The sequence below is a fragment of the Silene latifolia genome, chromosome 9 (genome assembly GCF_048544455.1).
Source record: "Silene latifolia isolate original U9 population chromosome 9, ASM4854445v1, whole genome shotgun sequence".
In the NCBI taxonomy this organism is placed as follows: domain Eukaryota; kingdom Viridiplantae; phylum Streptophyta; class Magnoliopsida; order Caryophyllales; family Caryophyllaceae; genus Silene; species Silene latifolia.
Genome location: NC_133534.1, coordinates 5,418,106 through 5,441,849, shown reverse-complemented (window position 1 = coordinate 5,441,849; position 23,744 = coordinate 5,418,106). Strand labels below are relative to the sequence as shown.

Sequence of the window (23,744 nt, the reverse complement as noted above, 5' to 3'; positions counted from 1 at the left end):
TCCTTTTTTTTTTGGGTTTTTTGATAACTACTACCTTTGTATTACCCTGTTTTAAGAACTACTACCAAAATAATTTTCGCTTAAAAACTACTACCAATAAGTTTGAATTTTTTAAAAAACACTACCAAATTTCATCCAAACTCAATAAAACACAATCTCAAATGCATTTATTTTTGAATTTCCATCCTAAGTTGTTATTTTTATACCTTAAACTAGTTAATTTGATGACGTTTAAGCAACTTTTTTACCTTAATTACGTTATATAGGTGAATTAGATGAAGCTAATTTAAAGTAAATTTGCCCCAAAATGATTGGCAAACAGTAGTATTAGTAGTGCTAAAGGGGTAAAGTTTACAACTTAAGATGGAAATTCAAAAATAAATGGTTATAATTGTGTTTTATTGGGTTTATATGAGATTTGGTAGTGTTTTTAAAAAAAATTAAACTTACAGGTAGTAGTTTTTAAACGAAAACTATTTTGGTAGTAGTTCTCAAAACCGTGTAATACAAAGGTAGTAGTTATCAAAAAACCCTTTTTTTTTCCATATTTATGTATTTGCTACTCATTACCAATTGAAGGAAAAGTAGATCTATATACTTAACATATTCATATATGTTTTAATTTGTCATAAAATTAATTAGTGATCTTATGCATGCAAACATCAATAAAAGAAGATAAGAAAACATTTTCTCACCATATGAAATGAAATTCGGTCATATTGGGCACCAACAAGATCTCCTTCTTGTTAGTTCTTGAGCTTTCCATTAATGGATGAACATTCTTGACTTCAAACTAGAAGCCCTCCAATTAGTTGCACCCAAGACTATCCCTCAAACCCACAAACTAATATGTACTAGATATTTATATTGTGGTTTACTTTAAAATTGATTACTAACACTCATATATTACATTAATAATTTTAGTAATCTTTCATGAACAATTTGGATTAAAATCTCATCTTTTTGAATTGAATTGATTACCTCTTAAGAACGTGAGCCTAAAAAAGATTTAAGCATGTTGTATGAGCGCAATGATTATTATAGCTTATAATCGCGGTATAATTTTAGAGCTTATTATTGTGTGAACATAAGCTTACGCTACAAGGAACAATAAACAAAAACAAAGTAACAAAAAACAATACAAGTGATTTGGTTTGTTTAACTAAAAACTCGAGGTCTATGTCTAAGTAGTTGATTATCACTTCTCATTACTTTATAACTAAGCTCGTTGACATCAGTAATTGTCCCTAATCAATACTAGCTTACACTATATGGATCTGGCCATGTCCGGCCTTGACGCTCAGATTGTCCGATCATTCATCATCTTCAAGGATAATTATTCCATCCATGGCAAACTAATATTATCAACTGTGAGTGTGTGACCATGACTGCCATTTTGCCACTTGCTCTCTCACTTATATTACGTGAGAGGTCACAAGCTTGTGACGAAAAATGTCCGTCGATTTTATTTATTTTAGGGTTTTTTTGTCAGAAACTACCTTCTATTTAGGGGTATTTGTAAAAATACTACCTTACATTATTTTTTTTGTTTTCGACTACCTTTGGTTTCCTTATTTTTGGTCAATAACTACCTATGTTAAGAGTCTAGACAGAATTGGTCAGTTTTCTAACTTTAACCTATCTCGCATGAGTCCTTTATGTTTCAAACTTGCTTAGACCCTATTTTGGGAAATTATGATGCACTTACGCTGAACTTTAAAAGATGTTTGCAGTTATTATTGAAATGTGAAAACATAAATTATGCTTATTTGAAGTTAAATTGTGGTTTAAACGCACTTTATCATTGTTATTTAGTGTAAGAGAGTAATGTGAGATATGTTGATGTTGTTAAATTGACCAAAATTCGCCATATTTTCAGCATAGGTAACTTTTGACGAAAAAAGGAGAAAACAGAGGTAGTTTAAAATAAGAAAAATAATATAAGGTAATCTTTATACAAATACCCCCAAATATAAGGTAGTTTTTGACAAAAAAACTCTTATTTTTAAGTTGTTTTCAAGTGATAAGAATAATTCTAAATGAGATAGTTTCCTTGAGTAAAAAAAAAGTCATAATTCCAAAAGGACAAATCGTGACATATATGTAGACCTAATAAAATTGAGTTGACCTGACATCTGAATTGAAGACTCGAGTTTGACCCGAACCCTAACTAATTCGACCCAGTAAAACTCAACTCGAAAGTGTTATGGTTGGCTAGATGTTAACTCAAAATGACCCGCACCTAAACGAAACCACCCAACTCAATCCTACCCAAACTTTTGCCAACCTGAAAATAACCCAACATGAACTAATCCAACCCGGTTAACTATTTTGCCCGGTCTATTTTTAAAGAGGTAGAGTTGCCCATTTTGAGCATTATTTTCACTCTCTTTTTCAACTGATCAAGCTCTCCCTTCTTTGTAAGTTCAACCTCTCTCTATCACTGTAATTAAATTTTTACATTTACTTGCTCTCTTAAATCTTATTTTGGAACTATGTTTACATTTATGTACATGCAATCTGATAAAAGTTGCTAATTTTTCGTTTCCCCCCATCAACTTAATTTGGGTTTTCTGAGGAAGATGAACCCTAATTAATGCATAACTTGATCACTCCTCAAAATCTGGGCAAAACCCATTTTATTTTACATTGATTATGCTGTGATTTGTTACTTGATTTCATTCTCACAATCTCTAGACCATTTTATGTTGCTGTATTGTGTTGTCATTTATGTTCATTTACTTATTAGTTCGCCGAATTACTCATCAACCAACCAAATAGTATACGAAACTAACTAAAAGCTATCAAAACTCCATTATCGTGTCATGAATCATAACAAATGATTTTAATAGTAGTTGGTGCTTATTAAAAGTGATGTGTGAAGTTTCTAATATATGATGGTGATACAACATTAATAAGTCATAATAAAGGTCAAATTAGAGTTGTTTAATAGTGAAAAAGTTCATGGAGAGTTACACGAGGTCATAATGGAGAACAAAGTATAAAGTTTAGGGGTACAATGTAGAATATAAAAAAAAAAGGGGGTAAAACATAGAAAACCCAAAAATTCAGGGGTACACCGTAGAATATTCTTAAGAAAAAATAAGATGTGAATGTTATTCTGACGGTAAGTTGTAAATCATAGTAGAGAAACCAAGAATGTGAAATCAAGAAAAACCTTATTTTGATAGAGAGGAAGCATGGCCTGATGGGTTAGGGACCTTGTTTCATTTGGATTGTCTGTTTCGCGGCACAATGTAGCTAGGTTGGTTTAGTTCCTTATATTGTGGATTTTGTGTGTTTTTGTTGTTATTTTCTTGTGTTTCTTTGACTTAATTGATTCGTTATGCTTCACGGGTACCCTGTTGAGTATGTTCCGATAGCCCTTTAGCCACGACAAACCGCCTTATGGATGTCCAGAGTTAAGTGTTTGGCGTTGTTTGGTAAATGGCATATTGGCCAATTTTTAGCATATTCAAGGGTTTTAGCATGTTTGACCAATCAATATGCTAATTTTAGTGTTTGGTAAACAGCATATTTGGGGTCAATATGCTGTTTACCCTAGCATATTGGTTAGCATATTGTAAAATAAGAAATTTTTCTCCATTTTACAAATAAAACTAACAATCTACTAATCGTAATCTGTCAATTACCAAACACTTAAATTAATTCTGCTAATTATAATATGCTAGTCAAACCTTCTGATAAAATCTGCCATTTATAATCTGCTTTTGCAATCTGCTTATGCTAAAATTAATCCGCTGTTTACCAAACAGGGCTTTGTCTAAGTTGTGCAATTAATTTTATCCAAATAGTCACCACCGTGTCACCAGTTATGCAAAGGATTGTAACTTTGATCACTAGAAGCAAAAGGAAGCTAAGAATGCTTCCGATTGTAGGAAGTATTAGCTTAGCACTCCCTTCGATTCTTAGAAATCTCTCATATTCCTTATCTGACCTATTCTGTTGAATTGCTCCATTTCCGTTTTGGTCCACCTTCCACATATGCATGCCTTAATCGTAGTGCCAAAATGAAATACTCACTCATATCGTAAGAGTCAGAGGGAGTAATGATTTTGCCAAAATGAAATACTCGCTCATATCGTAAGATGTTTTGCTGTAGTAGTTGTACACTTGTACTACTACTATATTAATTTTGCTTTGTCTACATGATGAAGAACAACATCAAAGTAAATGATTGCAAGCAATACTCTTTTCATCAACATTCGTAGTTTCGTACTGATTTTAATTTTTAGTTGTTAAAATCTTTTGTATATTTCTGGTGATGGTTGATGGTTTTAAGGTTTTCAAGCTTCCTCAATTTTTTTTTTTGGTGATGAATCTGATTATTTGTTCATCAGTTCATGTTTTGTTTTTTTTCTGGGATAGTCTAGCGGTGTGACTACGTCATAACACTTTAAAGAACAATTTTATGTCCTGAATCAAAAAATAAAATGATGGTTGTGACTGAATTTGAGGAACTAGAAATTGATGCAAACGAAACATTAATTTGTCTGGGAGATATAGTTAACATTGTACATTGGCTAAGCGAATTCTTTTTAATCCAGGTGAATCAGTAAGAGGTTACCAGTCATACTTTACATTACAGTAGTGACCATGGCATGTTCCAAATCTTTTCATCGAAGCGAGGATTTTTTCAGCAATGTTCTGGATATTGTGTGCGATAAAATCCTCAAGCACTTGCCAATTTGGATTGCAGCACAGGCAAGTGTGCTGTCCAAGCGATGGAGGTCTGCTTGGTTGTCACTAAAGAAACTCAACTTTGATGCTTATTTCTGGGGTGCGGAAGGCAGGGATTATGATTGGCCAAAGTGCAGCAGCATCATTAGCAGTATACTCTTCCATCACAATGGTCCCGTTCATGACTTTCAGCTTTATATTCCGGCTAGTACAAATTGGGATGGTATGAATCTCAGCCAGTGGATATGTTTTCTATCTAAAAACGGAGTCCGAAAGATCGTAATTACCAATTGTTATCGTGATATGGGATTTGTGGATATTAGTTCTTATATCTTCAGGTGCAGCGAGCTAGTATACCTAGAATTGATCAATGGCTTCTATTTAAATTCTCCGCCTACTGATTTCAGTGGTTTTCCTATGCTTAAGCACCTTTTGCTGGAGAATATTATGTTTCGGAATCAAAACGACTTTAGTACTTTGATTGGAAGTTGTAAAATGCTGGCGACGTTAAAACTTGTGGTGTGGAACGGTATGGATCATGTTGTAATAGATGCACCTAGTCTCCAAACTTTGATATTAAAAGGTGATTTTCAGTCTCTAGCTTTCAGAAATGTTCGCAGTCTTGAAAGCGTATCACTGCACCTGAACACATGGAGGCAAAAACTCCTATTTGCTAAAACAGTTAATGCCGTAAATCTTCTTGCTAGTTCTTGTCAACTGCGGTCCATGGAGTTCAATGGTCAGTTGTGTAAGGTAAAGTGGTGTGCTACTTCTTTCGTTGTTATCAGTTAATTTGCTCTTTAATCTGACATCGATCTGTTTTGCTTGTGCTTGAAAGTTCTTGGCTGGAGGTGGTGGTATCATGAATTCTACATTGGTCGCATTCAAGCACCTAGACAAACTTTGTCTAATTAACCTAAATTTGAATGATTTTGGTGTTTCCCATTACCTTTTATCCATGATTGAATGTTGTCCCTACATTAAGACGCTCGACATTTCAGTAAGTAAATCGGGTTTATATGACTTCTTTCTGAACTTACTCATGCATTTGTCATACATTAGTTTTGTTTTTATTATATGAGTTTACTTGTTATTGCAGTTTATTCGAAGTAAAAATGTTGGCCAGCACATCCTTGACTTCAAATACAATTACAAATTGAATCACCTACGTGACGTCACTATTGAGGGTATCATGGGATCAACTGCAGAACTCAAATTCGTTGAATACCTGTTTGCCATTTCAGTTGTCCTCGAAAATGTGTTTTTCAAGTCTGGTGAACCTGGTGTTGAGACAGAACTGAAGATTTCAAGAGCGTTGATGGCATTGCCAAGAGCATCTCCAAAAGCTCGTCTTTTTTCCAAGAGAAATAGGTTTGGAGCCAACAATCACATATCACTATAGTGCTATGACTTACTATGCTTCTTAAGTCATTACCAGCAGAATACCAGTGTCTGTTGAACTTGTAACTGCGCTGGGGATGTGTATTTCTCCCGGTATTTTGTTAGTCGGTTTTTGCATCTATGAATCATGAATGTGCCTGTTGAACTATACTTTTTGGTGAAGAAGATGGGATGTTGAAGCATGCACTTATGCCCCAAGTACTATTACTCGCCGATTGATGTATGTGCAATTCAACTTATGTCATTGCACTAACCAAGTGATGCGAGTCTAGTGGCATCGGGTTTAACCTTCAAAGCTTGCCAATGGGCAGGAGTTGAGAGGTCCCGTGTTCGAACCCTAGGCTGCGCAAATCATGCGGTTATCGGTCCACCGGGGACTTTAAAAATGCCGGTCCTTCGTACACCAAAAAAAAAAAAAAAAAAAAAAAAACTTATGTCATTGCACTAAAATTTCAGGTACAAAGTTGTTCAAGCAAACGTTTTAGGCAAATTTGGGATTTCCTTTAGATGGTGTTAAACAATAAAGTTAATTAACAAATTGGGTTGGAAATCAAATATTTCGCTTTGTGGTATCTGCGCATGATCGAAAAGTGAGAGAGAGGCCAGTGAGAACTACGTTTTTAAGAGCATATTGTCGCTCGTGGTGGTGGTGGCCATGGTTCTGCCTTGAATAAATACTCTATCCGTCTTAATCAATAGTTATTTTTTCTTAAAATCCTCCTCATAATAGAACTTCCAAAAAAAAAAAAAAAAACTCCCGGCCTAATTCACTTTTGCTACGCACTCGCTAATTGAAATAACATTAACTCGTATAAAAAAGGAAAAACGAATAATTTACTCCCTCCTATTCCAAATAACCGTCCTATTGTCTATTTCCATCTAGTCAGGTAACTGTCCCATTGTCTATTTTTGGTAAGTGTTGTGCTGTTCAAATTCAATTCCATTTCAGTCTATTCACATTGTCCGTTTTGTGTGGTCTAAACTCAGTTTTTTAATTTTTATGTCATCTTCACAATGGGACAGTTATCTAGAATATGAGGGAGCATCATTTTTCCCAAAATAAAATTCACCCTCCGTCAAGGTCATTTGTTTACCTTTATTTTTGACATAAAAATTAAAGAAAGAGGAGAGACCATTTGAGATTGAATTATTAGATGACATGTGAAAAATAATAAAATTGAATTATAAATATTTTTAATATAAAAAAATAAATAAATAAATTAAACACCTAATATGAAAATGGTAAAAAGGAATGACCAAAGGACTAAGGGAGTAATTAATTTTGACCTTTCCTATAAAACAATTTACACTTTTATAGTGAATAGAACGGGTGTTGCCCATTTTATCCCGGTCATTCCGAACTCAGGCGTCAGGTCTACCTTATTTGTAAGTTCAACTTCTCTCAGTCACTGCAATTTTTTACATTTTAATTTGAATATTTTTAAGGATGTTGAACCCTAGTTTATGATGTTTGAATTCAATTCCAGAAATGCTAGCCCATTGTAAAAAAATTCCAATTCGTTTTGTTAGGTTTTCCTTTTGAGCCTTGTTTTATTTTTATCGTATTTAAATTGATTGTGAGTGCCGTCTTAACTTCGAATTGAAACCTTAATTATATTGTTTTAGTAGATTTTTGGTGATAGCAACACAAATTAATTGATTTTGTTGGTTAATCTCAAGAATATTCACTGAACTGTTTTGTTATTTGGGGTTTTTTTTTTTCTATGAATCAACATTTATTAGAATAATTCGACGTTCCGAATCTAAATAAAATTATGGTAGTGACTAATTTTGAGGAACTAGAGATTGATGGAAACAAGGAACATGTGTCTGGAGATCTTCATTCATGTAGTGTCTCTGTAAATGTTCAATTGTACATGTTGACTGTGTATTGCTTGATTTCATTGATCTGTGTTTCGCTGGCACATACTCCCTCCGTCCCGACCATTTGTTGTCTTATTCTATTTAGGGTCTCGGTCAATTATTGTCCTTTCTATTTTAGGATTGCATTTGATGAACAATTTCATCCTTCACACCAATTTGGGCCACTTGTCATCTTATAACTGGCCCTTCCTCTTTCCTTGGTCTTTGTGCCAAAACTAAAAGACAACAATTGACCGGGACGGAGGGAGTATTAGTTATCGACTTATTGTTTCAATTTGTCGGTTGGCTCAGTAGCCTTGTACAGTTGTGCTCAATATTAACTGTATGTATTTATGATTTTTTTGGGTCCAGGAAAATCAGTGTCCAGGGTCGAAACATGCTTTGCGTTTAGGGTGTTGGCTCAAAATCCTTGAAAACTTTGAAGACAGGAAACTTAGTTTTCATCCCTTTATAGCAGTCCATGGCTTGTTCCAAGTCTGCTAAAAACATGGTGGATTTTTTCAGCAATGCTCCGGATATTGTGATTGATAAAATCCTTGAAACCTTGCCTATTCGCATAGCTGCACGGACAAGCGTGTTGTCCAAACAATGGAGACATGCTTGGTTGTCGCTAAAGAAACTCAACTTTGATGCTGATTTCTGGGAGGAGCAAAAAAATATTGATGAGAGTTTCATTTGGCGAACAAATACGGATGAGAGTTTGGTTTGGCGAAAAGGCTGCCAAATTATTAGCGATATACTCTTCTGTCACATTGGTCCTGTTCATGACTTAGATCTTTATATGCCGTTTGAGGCATGTAAGGATCGTAGGGATTACAGGCATTGGATATCTTTTTTATCTAAAAACGGGGTCAGAAAGGTCGTAATTAGAAATCAGTATGTTGAAATGGATATTACTACTTACATCTTCCGGTGTAGCGAGTTAGTACACCTTGAACTCAGTTCCTTCAAATTAAATCCTCCACCTACTGATTTCATTGGCTTTCCTTATCTTAAGCACCTTCTGCTGGAGGATGTTAATTTTATCAAGCAAAGCATTTTTTGTAGTTTGATTGAAAATTGCATAATGCTTGAAACGTTAAAACTTGTGAAATGGAGCGGTATGGATCATATTGTAATAGATGTACCTAGTCTCCAAACCTTGGTATTGAATGGCGATTTTGAGTCTCTAGCTTTCAGAAATGTTCGCAGTCTTAAAAGTATATCACTGTGCCTGAAGAGATTGCCGAAGAAACTACGAGTAGAAACAGTTGATGCAGTCAATCTTCCAGCAAGTTCTTGTCAACTTCAGTCCATCGAGTTTGATGGTCACTTGGTTAGTGTGCTAGTTGTTTAGAAGCTGTTCATTCTCTAATTTATTTGTTCCTCAACCTGACATCATGTCTGCTTGCGCGGGTAAGTTCTTGACTGCAGGTGACATCATAAGACCTCCTCCAGTCACATTCATTCACCTACACGAACTTTGTTTAAGTAATCTGAATCTGAGTGATTTCGGTGTTTCCCGTTATCTTTTGCTCATGATAGAATGTTGTCCCTACCTTAAAAAGCTCGATATTGCAGTAAGTAAATCAGGTTTATATGAATTATTTCTGATCTTACTCAAACATCTGTACTGTAGACTCCCTTCCCTCCATTCTAACTGGAATTTACTTTTTACTACAGGTTTTGCCAGGTGAAAATGTTGGCCAGGACATGCTTGACTACAATTACAGCAACAAACTGGTTCACCTCCTTGAGGTCAATATTACGGGAATCACAGGAACAAGTGCGGAACTCAAATTGGTCGAATACCTGTTTGCAATTTCACCTGTACTCAAAAATCTGTTCTTCAAGTCTGGTTATATTGGTATTGAGTCACAAGTTAATATGTTAGAATCGCTGATGAGGTTCCCAAGAGCATCTACAAAAGCGTCTCTTGTTTGTCTGAAGAAATAGGTATGGTGTACGAAGCCAACCTTGCCATACTACTATGACTGTTACCTCATCGTTATTAAGCATCGTTAGGAAATAACCAATGTGTGTTGAACTTGTAATTGTTCTAGCTGCGTATTTCTCCTACTCTTTTGTTGGTTGTTTTGTGGCGTTTTTCAACTTGTCCGGCTGAAATTAGAAAGGTTAGGAACTTAGGATTATGGTTGCCTCTTGGGATAATAGTCTGATACTTGCAATTATTTTGTTAATTATAATTGAAAGACCTTAACAAAATGAAAAACATGTTTTTTATACGTAAATATATGTAAATTGTAGGTACTTTTAAACAAAAAAAAAAAAGCGTCGATTTATTTTGGTGAGATGGATCAATGGTGATTCTTTGAGGGATTTATGTATCCTATTTGGGTTTTTACATTGCTTTCTCTAATGAGTATCTCGATGGATTGAAAATCGCCAATTTCATCTTGGGTCATTCTGAAACAACTCATTTGTGTTGCTAATACAAGACTTGCGTACATCTGACCCTCCCTACCCCGCAATTTGTCCTAGAAAATCTATTCCTGAAGTGTGGTAAACTTGGTATTGAGTCAGAACTGAAGATGTCAAGTGCACTGATGGGGTTCCCAAGAGCATCTAGAAATAGGTATGAAACCAGCCTTGCCATACTGCTATGACTTCTACCTATTGTGATGATTCAAGCTGAATCGGCCTCTTTGATGCTTAGTCTCGCTTAGAACCACCTGTTTCTGAAAGTTGTGCAATTTTTGGTGATCGATGATCAGAATTGAAATTTGTAGTCATGGTATGGAGGAGTTTGTGCACTAACCACTCTTTAAGCTTATAGGGCATTCGAGTGAAGTGGTGTATTAGGATATTAACGTCATCACCTTAGGACTCAAAAGGGGTGGAATTTGTTGGGAAATTGGAAATAAGAATAATCAAACAGACCCATAGGAGGATTGGATAATGATCGAATCATAATTTAGGTTGCTTTTTCTAACGAGTATCTTGACGGTTAAATTTGTCTCGGGTTATTTTAGATTGTTTTTTTCCGAATGACCAAATCATTTTTTCAATGAAGCCAAAGACTTAATAATTCTTTGGTTCTGAATTATGAAGAAATAAATTAAAATGGTTCACTAAAGTGAATGTGCTTTTGTTTATTTCTTGTGTTTCTTGGACTCCATGGATTTGATAAACATTATGGAAAAAGGGTTGGCTTCCTTTAATACGATCTTGTCTTCCATGGATTTGATAAACATTATGGAAACAACAACTCTCCTATAGGACCGTCCTATAAAGATAGACCTACCAAAAGGAGAGAAGCCCAAAGACAATATTTAATATAATTTTTATTTTAATTTTAGTTTAACAACACGACATTTTATGATAAAAACTAACCTATTTAAGGCTCCGTTTGGTAAGATATTTCAGGTACCTATTTTGACTGAACTAGCTTTTTTGATAAATGTTTCAGGTAGCTTATTTATATGGATGTGTTTGGCAAGTAGCTTTTTTGCCCAAATAAGCTACCTGAAATGAAATGCTACCTAGAGTAGCATTTCAAATGAAATGCTACCTAGAGTAGCATTTCACATTTCAGGTACCTGATTCTTGGTAATATTACGTTTTTGCCCTTTCAATTTATAATATATTAAATAATTATTATATCCTTTTACGGTATTTTAACAAAATAAGCTACCTTTTCAGTTTGTTTGCCAAACAATTTTTTATATAATCATCACCTTATCAACTCCTAATTTTCGATTACCTTATCACCTACCTTTTCAGTTTTGATTAGCTTTTGATTTCCATTACCTTTTCGTTTTTCAAATACCTTTTCAGTTCGTTTTACCAAGCAGAGCCTAAATATACAAGTTATTACAAAATAAAATGTTTTTTTACAAGTATATTAACTAATTTTTTTAAGTTTTGGTTATTTGATTGAAAAAGGGAGTTATAAGTTAATTGTTTGGGCTTTAAGGCTATGGGCTAAATTTATCTTTATAAAGACAAATGATCTTAAAGAACAATTTGTGTTATGAAAAAAGGGTTGGTTTCTTTTAATACGATCTTATCTTAAGACCAAAAAATAACAATATAAAAAATTGGTACAGTCCGTCTAAAATGAAAAATTGGTACTCTACTTCGTACTTGACTTGTATACAAGAATCTTACCTAACAAGGAACCATGCAGATTCTCGGATCCGTCTTTGTAATTTGTTTACATATTCCATTTTAAGTGTCTTACCAATTGTTTACTTTTTCTATTTTACGAATGACTTTAATAGACAATTTAATCCTTTATGTTCAATTTAGTCAGTCCATTTGTCATCTAATAATTAATCTCTTCTCTTTTCTGGTTTCTTTGTGTCAAAATCAAAGATAAACAAATGACTGAGATACAGTGATATACAACAATCTTACCCAACAAGGAACCATGCACATTCATTCACTCGTATATGTCCCGTTAATGTTTCCTTTTCTCACAACTTTCCAGCAAGCTAGGAGTACTAGCTTAGTAAATCCTAATTACTGATCTCATCAAATCTCAAGGCTAGGTGAGACACGTTCAATTTCTCTTGCTTAGTACTCAAGGAGTTATCTATTTACGTTTTATGTTGTATTCTTTACTTCTTCCGTCTCAATCATTTGTTTATTTACCAATGATTGAAATATCTCTCACAAATAATAAAAATGAAAACAAATGAATGGGACGGAGAGAGTGACCGTTACTAGTATTTATTTCTATTTTTGGTAGGCTTTTGTGGGTTCTCTTCTATGTGTTGTGTGAAGGTGGAGTTATTGTGATTTGTGTTGTTTAAACATCACCCATTTTGTTTTCCTTAATCTTTGCATCAAAAGTAATACTCTGTCCCGGTGATTTGTTGTCCTTTTTCATATTTGGATGTCTCAGTGAGTTGTTGTCCCTTCTATTTAAAGAATGAACTTGATGAACAATTTGATCGTTCACACTCAATTTGTTCCACTTGTTATTTAGTAATTGGTTCCTTCCTTTTGCGTTGGTCTTTGTGCCAAAACCAAATGACAACAATTGACCGGGACGGAGGGAGTAATAGATACTATTGATTGATTGGGCAGTAGGGAGTAATAATTTTGCAATGTTGGATTTGTTGTGCTAAATTAATTTTTCAATGTTGGATTTAGCTCTGCTTATACTTTACAGTAGGTGACCATGGCATGTTCCAAATCTTTTCAACGAAGCGAGGATTTTTTCAGCAATGTTCTAGATATTGTGTGCGACAGAATCCTTGAGCACTTGCCTATTTGCATTGCCGCACAGACAAGTGTGTTGTCTAAACAGTGGAGACGTGCTTGGTTGTCTCTAAAGAAACTCAACTTTGATGCTGATTTCTGGGGAGCGGTAGTCAGGCGTTCAGATTGGCAAAAGTGCAGTTGCATTATTAGCAGTGTACTATTCCATCACAATGGCCCCGTTCATGACTTTCATCTTTATATTCCGCGTAATACAAATTGGGATGGTAGGAATCTCAGCCAGTGGATATGTTTTCTATCTAAAAACGGAGTCCAAAAGATCGTAATTACCAATCATTATGCTGTTGTAGGATTTGTGGATATTAGTTCTTATATCTTCAGGTGCAGCGAGCTAGTATACCTAGAATTGATCAATGGCTTCTATTTAAATTCTCCGCCTACTGATTTCACTGGTTTTCCTATGCTTAAGCACCTTTTGCTGGAGAATATTATGTTTCGTAATCAAAACAACTTTATTACTTTGATTGGAAGTTGTAAAATGCTGGTGACGTTAAAACTTGTGGACTGGTTGGGTATGGATCATGTTGTAATAGATGCACCTAGTCTCCAAACTTTGATATTAGAAGGGGATTTTCAGTCTCTAGCTTTCAGAAATGTTCGCAGTCTTGAAAGCATATCACTGCACTTGAACACAATTAGGGAAAAACTCCAAACTGCTAAAGTCGTTAATGCTGTAAATCTTCTTGCTAGTTCTTGTCAACTACAGTCCATGGAGTTCAATGGTCTTTTGTGTAAGGTAAAGTGGTGTGCTACTTGTTTCGTTGTTTTACTCTCAGCTTTAGATGTTATCAGTTAATTTGCTCTTTAATCTGACATATGTTTTGCTTGTGCTTGAAAGTTCTTGGCTGGAGTTGGCATCATGAATTCTACATCCGTCACATTCAAACACCTACACAAACTTTGTCTAAGCAACCTAAATTTGAATGACTTCAGTGTATTCCGTTACCTTTTGTCTGTGATTGACTGTTGTCCATACATTAAGACGCTTGACATTTCACTGATTTCAGCAAGTAAAAACCAGGTTTATATTTATTTCTTTCCGAACTTGCTCATACTTCTGGTCATATATTTATTTTGATGATCTTACACAGATTTATTTCTAACTGCAGATTAATCCGGGTGAAAATGTTGGCCAGCGCGGCTTTGACTTTAACTATAACTACAAATTGCATCACCTCCGTGAGGTCAATATTAAGAGTATCATGGGATCAACTGCGGAACTCAAATTCGTTGAATACTTGTTTGCCATTTCAGTTGTCCTTGAAAATGTGTTTTTTAAGGCTGGTGAACCTGGTGTTGAGTCAGAACTGAAGATTTCAAAAGCGTTGATGGCATTGCCAAGAGCATCTCCAAAAGCTCGTCTTTTTTCCAAGAGAAATTGGTTTGGAGCCGACGATGAGATATGGCTATAGTGCTATGACCGCTACCTTGTCTTTACTATGCTTCTTATGTCATTACCAGAATACCAGTGTCTGTTGAACTTGTAATTGCTCTGGGACTGTATTTCTCCCGGTATTTTGTTAGTCGGTTTTTGCGTCTATGAATCATGAATGTGCCTGTTGAACTATACTTTTTTGTGAAGAAGATAGGATGTTGAAGCATATGCACTTATGCTCCAAGTACTATTATTTGCAAATTAATGTATCTGCAATTCAACTTATCAATTAAGGGAAACAACAATGAGTCTCCCTTGTGACGGGTATATCCGTCACAAGCTTGTGACGGGTCAAGTATCACCCACTTGGGTAAATAAGACAAAAGCAATATTGTGTAGAGAATAAAATACTCCCTCTATAGTCTAGTGAAAAATAATAAAATTTGATGATTAAATAACTCATTAGAGACATGTTAATATAAAAGGTAAATAAATGAATTAGACACCTTAAAATGAAAATGGTAAATAAATAACGGGACGGAGGAGGAAGTAAATAATTTTGAACTTTCTTAGAAACCAATTTATTGTGTATATAGAACGGGTGTTGCCCATTTTATTCGGGTCATTCCGAACTAAGGCGTCAGGTCTACCTTATTCGTAAGTTCAACTTCTCTCAGTCACTGCAATTTTTTACATTTTAATTTGGGTATTTTTAAGGATGTTGAACCCTAGTTCTTGATGTTTGAATTCAATTCCAGAACTGCTGGCCCATTGTAAAAAATTTCCAATAGTTAGGTTTTGCTTTTGACCCTCGTTTTATTTGTATCGTATTTAAATTGATTGTGAGTGCCGTTTAACTTAGAATTGAAACCTTAATTATATTGTTCTTGTGGATGTCTCTTTTTAGTAGATTTTTGGTGATAGCAACACAATTAATTGATTTTGTTGGTTAATCTCAAGAATATTCACTGAACTGTTTTGTTATTTGGGGTTTTTTTTTCTATGAATCAACATTTATTAGAATAATTCGACGTTCCGAATCTAAATAAAATGATGGTAGTGACTAATTTTGAGGAACTAGAGATTGATGGAAACAAGGAACATGTGTCTGGAGATCTTCATTCATGTAGTGTCTCTGTAACATGTTCAATTGTACATGTTGACTGTGTATTGCTTGATTTCATTGATCTGTGATTCGCTGGCACGTACTCCCTCCGTCCCGGCCATTTGTTGTCCTATTCTATTTAGGGTCTCGGTCAATTATTGTCCTTTCTATTTTAGGATTGCATTTGATTAACAATTTCATCCTTCACACCCAATTTGGGCCACTTGTCATCTTATAACGGGCCCTTCCTCTTTCCTTGGTCTTTGTGCCAAAACCAAAAGACAACAATTGACCGGGACGGAGGGAGTATTAGTTATCGACTTATTGTTCCAATTTGTCGGTTGGCTCAGTAGCCTTGTACAGTTGTGCTCAATATTAACCGTATGTATTTATGATTTTTTTTGGGTCCAGGAGAATCAGTGTCCGGGGTCGAAATATGGTTTGCGTTTAGGGTGTTGGTTCAAAATCCCTTGAAAACTTTGAAGACAGGAAACTTAGATTTTATCCCTTTATAGCAGTCCATGGCTTGATCCAAGTCTGCTAAAAACATGGTGCATTTTTTCAGCAATGCTCCGGATATTGTGATTGATAAATCCTTGAAAGCTTGCCTATTCGCATGGCTGCACGGACAAGCGTGTTGTCCAAACAATGGAGACATGCTTGGTTGTCGCTAAAGAAACTCAACTTTGATGCTGATTTCTGGGAGGAGCAAAAAAATATTGATGAGAGTTTCATTTGGCAAACAAATACGGATGAGAGTTTGGTTTGGCGAAAAGGCTGCCAAATTATTAGCGATATACTCTTCTGTCACATTGGTCCTGTTCATGACTTAGATCTTTATATGCCGTTTGAGGCATGTAAGGATCGTAGGGATTATAGGCATTGGATATCTTTTTTATCTAAAAACGGGGTCAGAAAGGTCGTAATTAGAAATCAGTATGTTAAAATGGATATTACTACTTACATCTTCCGGTGTAGCGAGTTAGTACACCTTGAACTCAGTTCCTTCAAATTAAATCCTCCACCTACTGATTTCATTGGCTTTCCTTATCTTAAGCGCCTTCTGCTGGAGGATGTTATTTTTATCAAGCAAAGCATTTTTTGTAGTTTGATTGAAAATTGCAGAATGCTTGAAACGTTGAAGCTTGTGAATTGGAGCGGGATGGATCATATTGTAATAGATACACCCAGTCTCCAAACCTTAATATTGAGTGGCGATTTTGAGTCTCTAGCTTTCAGAAATGTTCGCAGTCTTAAAAGTATATCATTGTGCTTGAAGATATTGCCGAAAAAACTACGAGTAGAAACAGTTGATGCAGTCAATCCTGCAAGTTCTTGTCAACTTCAGTCTATCGAGTTTGATGGTCACTTGGTTAGTGTGCGAGTTTTTTAGAAAATCTGTTCTTTTGTCTGTTTTACTTTCAGGCTTTCAGCTGTTCATTCTCTAATTTATTTGTTCCTCAACCTGACATCATGTTTGCTTTTGTGGGTAAGTTCTTGGCTGCAGGTGGCATCATAAGACCTCCTCCGGTCACATTCATTCACCTACACGAACTTTGTTTAAGTAATCTGAATCTGAGTGATTTCGGTGTTTCCCGTTATCTTTTGTACATGATCGAATGTTGTCCCTACATCAAAAACCTCGATATTGCAGTAAGTAAATCAGGTTTATATGAATTAGTTCTGATCTTACTCAAACATCTGTACTGTAGACTCCCTTCCCTCCATTCTAACTGGAATTTACTTTTTACTACAGGTTTTTCCAGGTGAAAATGTTGGCCAGGACACGCTTGACTACAATTACAGCAACAAACTGGATCACCTCCTTGAGGTCAATATTACGGGAATCACAGGAACAAGTGCGGAACTCAAATTGGTGGAATACCTGTTTGCAGTTTCACCGGTACTCAAAAATCTGTTCTTCAAGTCTGGTTATATTGGTATTGAGTCACAACTTAATATGTCACAATCGCTGATGAGATTCCCAAGAGCATCTGCAAAAGCGTCTCTTGTTTGTCTGAAGATATAGGTATGGTTTACGAAGCCTACCTTGCCATACTGCTGTGACTGTTACCTTAGCGTTATTAAGCATCGTTAGGCCATAATCAGTGTCTGTTGGTTGTTTTGTGGCGTTTTCCAACTAGTCAGTAGTCTAGCTGAAATTAAAATCTGGGTGAAATGAAATTCTCAGCCGACCCAGGTTCAAGTCTCACCAAGAGCAATCTTGAATATTTATTACCTGAGTCCATGCTTTGTAGACTTCAAACTTGTCACTCTCTGATGGCTTACCTGATATACGGGATTAATAAATACTCGTAATAACTGCTCATTTATGAAAGGGAAAGCATGAAGTCATTTATGCTTTAATTGCCAATTAATGGAGAACGTCAATTTCCAATACAACAACTCTTATATTGTAAAATCGTTTTACGTGAGACTTACTCGTAAACTATGCTTATATTTCCCTAGAAGTATCAATTTTCAATATGAATCATTTATATCACACGGCCCATTTCATATTCCTCAACCTCTCTGCTTTAAATAATCTGCTTATTACTGATGTCTCGTAGAACTAAGAAGAGTACACATCCTTTCCTATCAATTGAGGTTTGTTTTTGTTTTGTTTTTGTTTTTTCGGTTGAAAATACAGTTTTGTCAAATAATTTTTAACAAATGTAAATATTTTAGTATCATGTTACGAAAAGTTTATGTTTTCGACATACTAAATATTGTGGCAATTCCAGGAAGATACAAGTTACAAAAACATGACTACCAATTCGATTTTAATTTATTAAGAGTTCCTCAAAGGCCAATACGTAAAGCTACTCCACTTGAGAGTATCAAATTATAGAGAAGGTTGTCTACGGTTTCCATTTAAGACACACAGCAGTACAGAATCAACATGTTGAGGAACCTTTAGTATTAATCTTGACCTTTCCCTCTATAAACAACCTTGTGTAAGGTCTACCTTAGACTCCTGGGCTCATCGGCTACGTGTTTGTAACGCCCGACGCATTGCAATTCATTCGATTGGTGACCGAGTTTGCCCGCTTAATGTTTTTCAAATTCACTCGTTGGTATCACTTCACTTGTCATCATTCTTTATCGACGATGACGATGTGTGTGATAGGTTTGTTTCACATCCCATTAATCTTCCAAATCTTAAGGATCTTAGTCTTGGTTCGATTAATTACAAATTTTTGAGACGGATTTTAAGTAGTTGCCCGTCGCTTGTATACTTGAGCTTTTCACTTAATGTTAAGCCAAAGGGTGAAAATTATTCGGTGTCAATATCGAGTAAGAGTTTGAAACGATTACGTATATCTCTAGATATGTCGTCGGTCCTTGAGGACATTGACATTGTGGTTGATGCTCCAATGTTAGAGCACTTATACTTGAGGGCTAATTCTTCCTTTTTATCATGGCGGTCGTTCAATTCGATTTCCAAAGTCAAGTCGCTTCAACTCCGTGGTCATGGTTTAACGACGAAGCTCTTCAATAGTCCTACCAAAATAATCTTCCCTAATTTGACCGATCTTAAATTATGGGCGAGTTCCTCGGAAATATTTAAAGCAACATTAGGACAACAAAAGTTGTATTGTCCCAAAATAGAAGTTATTGCGTTGCATTTTTCGGCCGTGTACAAGATTGTTTGGGATACAATTCATACAAAGGCTATATTTGTGCTTGTTCAACATGTGAAACACTTAGAGTTGGATATGGGCATTGTTCGAATCGATCAAAAAGCGTTGAATCTTGTGACATGGTTTTTAAAAAATGCCCGGGTTTTGAAGAAGCTTGTCATCAGTGGAAATGGCACTCGTCGTAGCGATGATTCTTTGAGCAAATTTCGCAAAACTTTACTGAAGTGTGCTGAGAATACTTCACATTGTCAAATTGACTTCTTAGGAGGATATAAGCTAGACTTAAAAGTTCATCAAGGATAAGCTTTTACAATTATTGTAGCTGTTTTTCTAGCATATGTATGTCATACCACAAATTCTCATTGAAGACGGATATTATCGATTCTTTGAATTTCTTATTAATTTTGTACTAGTGTACAGTACTACTATGCAATCGTGTCATGATAATTTTATTGCAAGGCCTCTCTTATAACACGTACTTGTACTTATTCCAAATCCTTTTTGTCCCTTTTTTTATATTCTGTCACTGATCTTCATGATAATCAGACTCTCATTTTTATTTTGTAAACAGTGAATTGAAGATATGCTTTGTGTTTTAGGCAGTTGACTCAAAATTCTGTCAAGAACATTGACTAGTATCCGTTCATATCAGTCCATAGCTTGTTCTAACTCTTTCAAAAACAATGGAGGATTTTTTCGGGAATGTTCCGGATATTGTCGTCGATAAAATCCTTGAAAAGTTACCGATTCATATGGCTGCCCAGACAAGCGTGTTGTCCAAACAATGGAGATGTGCTTGGTTATCATTAAAGAGCCTTATCTTTGATGATGATTTCTACGAGGAGCATGGATATAATGGTGAGACTTCTAATTGGCGAGAATGCTGCCTCATTATTAGCAGTATACTTGAATTTTTTTCTTAAATGGCGTTCGAAACCAAAATATTTACAAAAATGGAGCTCATTTCAAACTATTTACACGAAATGGGTCCACGTCAGCACCTCACTTTTTTTTTTGCAGGTTTTTGAACTTCTCGACAAATGATTCAGCGAGAAGTATTTTTTTTTTTAATTTCAGAAACTTATCGCCATTTCATATAGCGAGAGGTTTGTGTATGTTGTTGCTGCTTGACATGCCGCCTTCTTCATCTTCGTTCTCCTTGCTCCGACTAACAAACCACATACTACCACCACTATTCTCTTCGTCTCACTTCCCTTGTCATATGCACATCTTTTTTGGAATGCTTATCCTCGTAGTTTGCAAAGAAAAAAGCCCGCAATATCGCCGTACATAACTACTTTTGCGATTTCGGTAACTTGGTCTACTTGAGATTGATGATGGTTACGAACAATTTTTTCACCAAAGAAACTTTGTCAGGAAAGTTGAATCCTAAGGTCACTTATTTGCTGAATATAGTGTCCAGAGTACTCTCTGCACGATGCATCTTGAACCGTTTTGATAAAGCTTTAGAAGAATATCGGTTGTGTCGCTCAATTGTGCTTTGGAGTAGTATGTAAGATAAAGAGGAAGGAATGAGTTGTATGTAAGGAAAATGTGAGTTGATCCCCTCAAAAAAAAAATGTGAGTTGATGGAGATAAAGAGAAGGGAAGAAGAGGCATGTAAGCTATGAGCAGCCTGGACAAAGAGGACTACAGTCTACAGCTCTTTTCTTTTTTTTTTGTGCTATAGAACTACTCGCTATGTGAAACAGCGAGATGTCAGTTACAAAAAAATAAATCTGAAAATGGGATCCATGGTGACGTGGACCCATTGTTTGTAAATATTTTGAAACGGACCCCATTTTTGTAATTAGTTTGGGTTAGAACCCCATTTAAGAAAAAAATTCAGTATACTTCTCCATCATAATGGTCCGGTTCATGACTTCAACCTGATATTTCTTCTGCTTGTTCGTATAAGTTCTTGGCTGCAGGTGGCATCATAAGATCTCCTCAGAACACATTCCACCACCTAGACAAACTTTGTCTAACTTATCTGGATTTGAGTGATTATGGTGTTTTCAGTTACCTTTTGGCCATAATTGAATGTTGTCCTTACATCAAGAAGCTCGACATTTCAGTAAGTAAATCGGGTTTATATGAATTCTTTCTATGAGCTTACTCGTGCATCTCACATCTGTCAATATATTTATTTTGTTCTTCTTACTCAGATTTATTTCTTACTGCAGGTTATTCCAGGTGAAAATGTTGGCCCACACATACTTGACTACAATTACAACTACAAATTGAATCACCTCCTTGAGATCAGTATTAAGGGTATCAGAGGATCATGTGCAGAACTCAAATTGGTTGAATACCTGCTTGTCATTTCTGTTGTCCTCGAAAATATGTTTTTCGAGTTTGGTAATGTTGGTATTGAGTCAGAACTAAAGATGTCAAAAGCGCTGATGAGATTTCCAAGAGCATCAACAAAGGCATCGCTTGTTTGTCACTAAAGAAACTCAACTTTGATATTGAGTTTTGGGGAGCGGAAGTTCATGACTTCCATCTTTTTATTCCGTGTGATGCAGTTTGGGACGGTACGAGTCTCAGCCAGTGGATATCTTTTCTATCTAAAAACGGAGTTCGAAAGATTGTAATTAGGAATAGTTATCTTAATACAGATTGTATATTAGTTCTTATATCTTCTGGTGCAACGAGTTAGTACACCTTGAACTCAGTGCCTATATTTTAAATCCTCCACCTACTTTTCCTAATCTAAAGCACCTTGTGCTGGCGGAAGTTAAGTTTATCAAGCAAAGCAGTTTTTCTAGTTTGATTGGAAATTGCAGAATGCTTGAAACGTTGAAACTTGTCAAGTGGAGCGGTATGGATCATGGAAAATTCTTCCGTCCTCTCGGAGGACGTCCTCCCTACACACATGAGGAGGACCACACACACAATTAAATATTGTAAAATCCTCATGTGTGTGTAAGGAGGACGTCCTCCAGGAGGACGGAAGTATTTCTCATGGATCATATTGTAATCACAAATAGATGCACCTACTCTCCAAACTTTAATATTGAGTGGCGATTCTGAGTCTCTAGCTTACACCAGTATGTGGATTATACATCTAATGTATTACATCAGATATATAGTTTTTGAGCATTAAATAAAGTTTTTGAGTTTTAATCTAAAAATTTTGAGTTTTATTATAAAGTTTTTGAGTTTATTTACTTAAACTTTTGATGGGGCATATTCTGCACCGCTGACCAAGTCAAACACATTGAGCAAGGTCAAGGGTGTCCACAGCAAAGTCAACGACTTAGACAGTCTAGCCGATGCAATCCATCGGCCTGTCACCTGGGTCTCGGCCAGACAACTAGCCAGCCGGGACACAAATCCGCGTACTCATATCCAAGACCCTCGGCGAGCCTGCCACAGGTCCATCGGCCGAGGGTACAACGGTCCTTTCACCTGATAGCCACTTGGCCACTAGGCCACTACGTGACAAAAGGTGAATGCCTATAAATACTCCTCAACCTTCATTGAGGGAAAGATCCACAAATTGACCTAATAACCACTATTCATCTGGTAATATCTTGCTTATCTCTCTACTATACACTCTTAGCCAAGTTACAACAACTTCTCTCTAAGTTTACTGACTTGAGCGTCGGAGTGAGTACGCTCGGCCAAAGCCGAGCCCTCAGTTTGTTCATCGTTTCAGGAGACCGCAAGGAGGATTCAAGCAAGGACATCATTCCACTAGCTACGAGTGGTAACAAACATCTGCTCTGGAATTATACCCGGAACAATTGGCGCCGTCTGTGGGAAGAGCACACTAAAAGCTAGTCACATTCATTCCCAAACAACAAAAACAAAAACACAAGAAAAACCCACCCCAAAAGCTAAGAAGATGTCAAAACAACAAGTAGTCGTAACCGACGAAACCGAGCTACACCAGGATGATACATTTCACCATTCTGGAGTTTTGCAACCCTCCACCGGCGGAGTAATCCAACCGGAATTCGGAATGCCGATAACACCGGACACACCGCCGCCCGTCAACCAGGTCACCATTATGGGACAGGTGGTTGACGTAGCAAAACTGAAGACACTCCTGGACCTAATTGGGAGTACGCCAACTCAAGCTGTCACGCCGACAAGAGCGGCGGAAACCGTCCAAGAAACCAGGGCCCAGAACGTGACTCCAAGAAACTTGAACGGAGCACTGGGAGAAGCAGACCCTATCAAGACGCCGGAGGAGCCCAAGGTGGTCGTGGTAAACATAAGTCCTTCTCGCACTCGGGAGAGGACAGCGTCGCCGCAGCATCGACGAGGCACACCCCGGGGGAACCAGCGAAGCCCGACTCAGGAGAGTCGGAGAAGAAGCCCAAGTCGGAGAAGAAGCCCAAGTCGGAGAAGGAGTCCTTTCCGCTACGAGGAGAGAAGCCGGACTAGGAATGCG

General features: G+C 36.3%; 5 protein-coding genes across 6 annotated transcripts in view; all 5 read left to right on the top strand.

The window, feature by feature from the left end:
- LOC141598835 (F-box/FBD/LRR-repeat protein At1g13570-like) overlaps positions 1–23,744 on the top strand; it is a 280,794-nt gene that overhangs the window by 17,885 nt on the left and 239,165 nt on the right. Inside the window, exons 3-4 of the mRNA XM_074418638.1 lie at positions 21,258–21,416; positions 21,526–21,788. Of these exons, the coding sequence (XP_074274739.1) occupies positions 21,258–21,416; positions 21,526–21,788 (422 nt within the window). The remainder of the gene's footprint in view (positions 1–21,257; positions 21,417–21,525; positions 21,789–23,744) is intronic.
- LOC141602368 (F-box/FBD/LRR-repeat protein At1g13570-like) lies at positions 2,357–6,288 on the top strand. The gene is made up of 4 exons (XM_074422665.1): positions 2,357–2,420; positions 4,569–5,454; positions 5,540–5,701; positions 5,801–6,288. Exons 2-4 carry the CDS (start codon positions 4,618–4,620, stop codon positions 6,101–6,103), a joined length of 1,302 nt encoding a protein of 433 aa, XP_074278766.1. The 5' UTR covers positions 2,357–2,420; positions 4,569–4,617; the 3' UTR covers positions 6,104–6,288.
- LOC141598834 (F-box/FBD/LRR-repeat protein At1g13570-like) lies at positions 7,389–10,062 on the top strand. Of its 2 annotated transcripts, none has more exons than XM_074418636.1 (4): positions 7,389–7,488; positions 8,338–9,301; positions 9,387–9,545; positions 9,649–10,062. In XM_074418636.1, the coding sequence occupies exons 2-4, from the start codon at positions 8,447–8,449 to the stop codon at positions 9,919–9,921; spliced, it is 1,287 nt and encodes a 428-aa protein (XP_074274737.1). In that variant the 5' UTR covers positions 7,389–7,488; positions 8,338–8,446; the 3' UTR covers positions 9,922–10,062. The 2 variants fall into 2 exon arrangements, with proteins under 2 accessions (XP_074274737.1, XP_074274738.1); XM_074418637.1 differs by having other exon boundaries at positions 9,387–9,558.
- On the top strand, positions 12,335–14,817 carry LOC141598831 (F-box/FBD/LRR-repeat protein At1g13570-like). The gene is made up of 4 exons (XM_074418625.1): positions 12,335–12,479; positions 13,106–13,951; positions 14,054–14,236; positions 14,325–14,817. Exons 2-4 carry the CDS (start codon positions 13,115–13,117, stop codon positions 14,625–14,627), a joined length of 1,323 nt encoding a protein of 440 aa, XP_074274726.1. The 5' UTR covers positions 12,335–12,479; positions 13,106–13,114; the 3' UTR covers positions 14,628–14,817.
- Positions 15,105–17,857, top strand: LOC141598844 (F-box/FBD/LRR-repeat protein At1g13570-like). Its single transcript, XM_074418652.1, has 3 exons — positions 15,105–15,247; positions 16,107–17,067; positions 17,190–17,857. The coding sequence occupies exons 2-3, from the start codon at positions 16,312–16,314 to the stop codon at positions 17,463–17,465; spliced, it is 1,032 nt and encodes a 343-aa protein (XP_074274753.1). The 5' UTR covers positions 15,105–15,247; positions 16,107–16,311; the 3' UTR covers positions 17,466–17,857.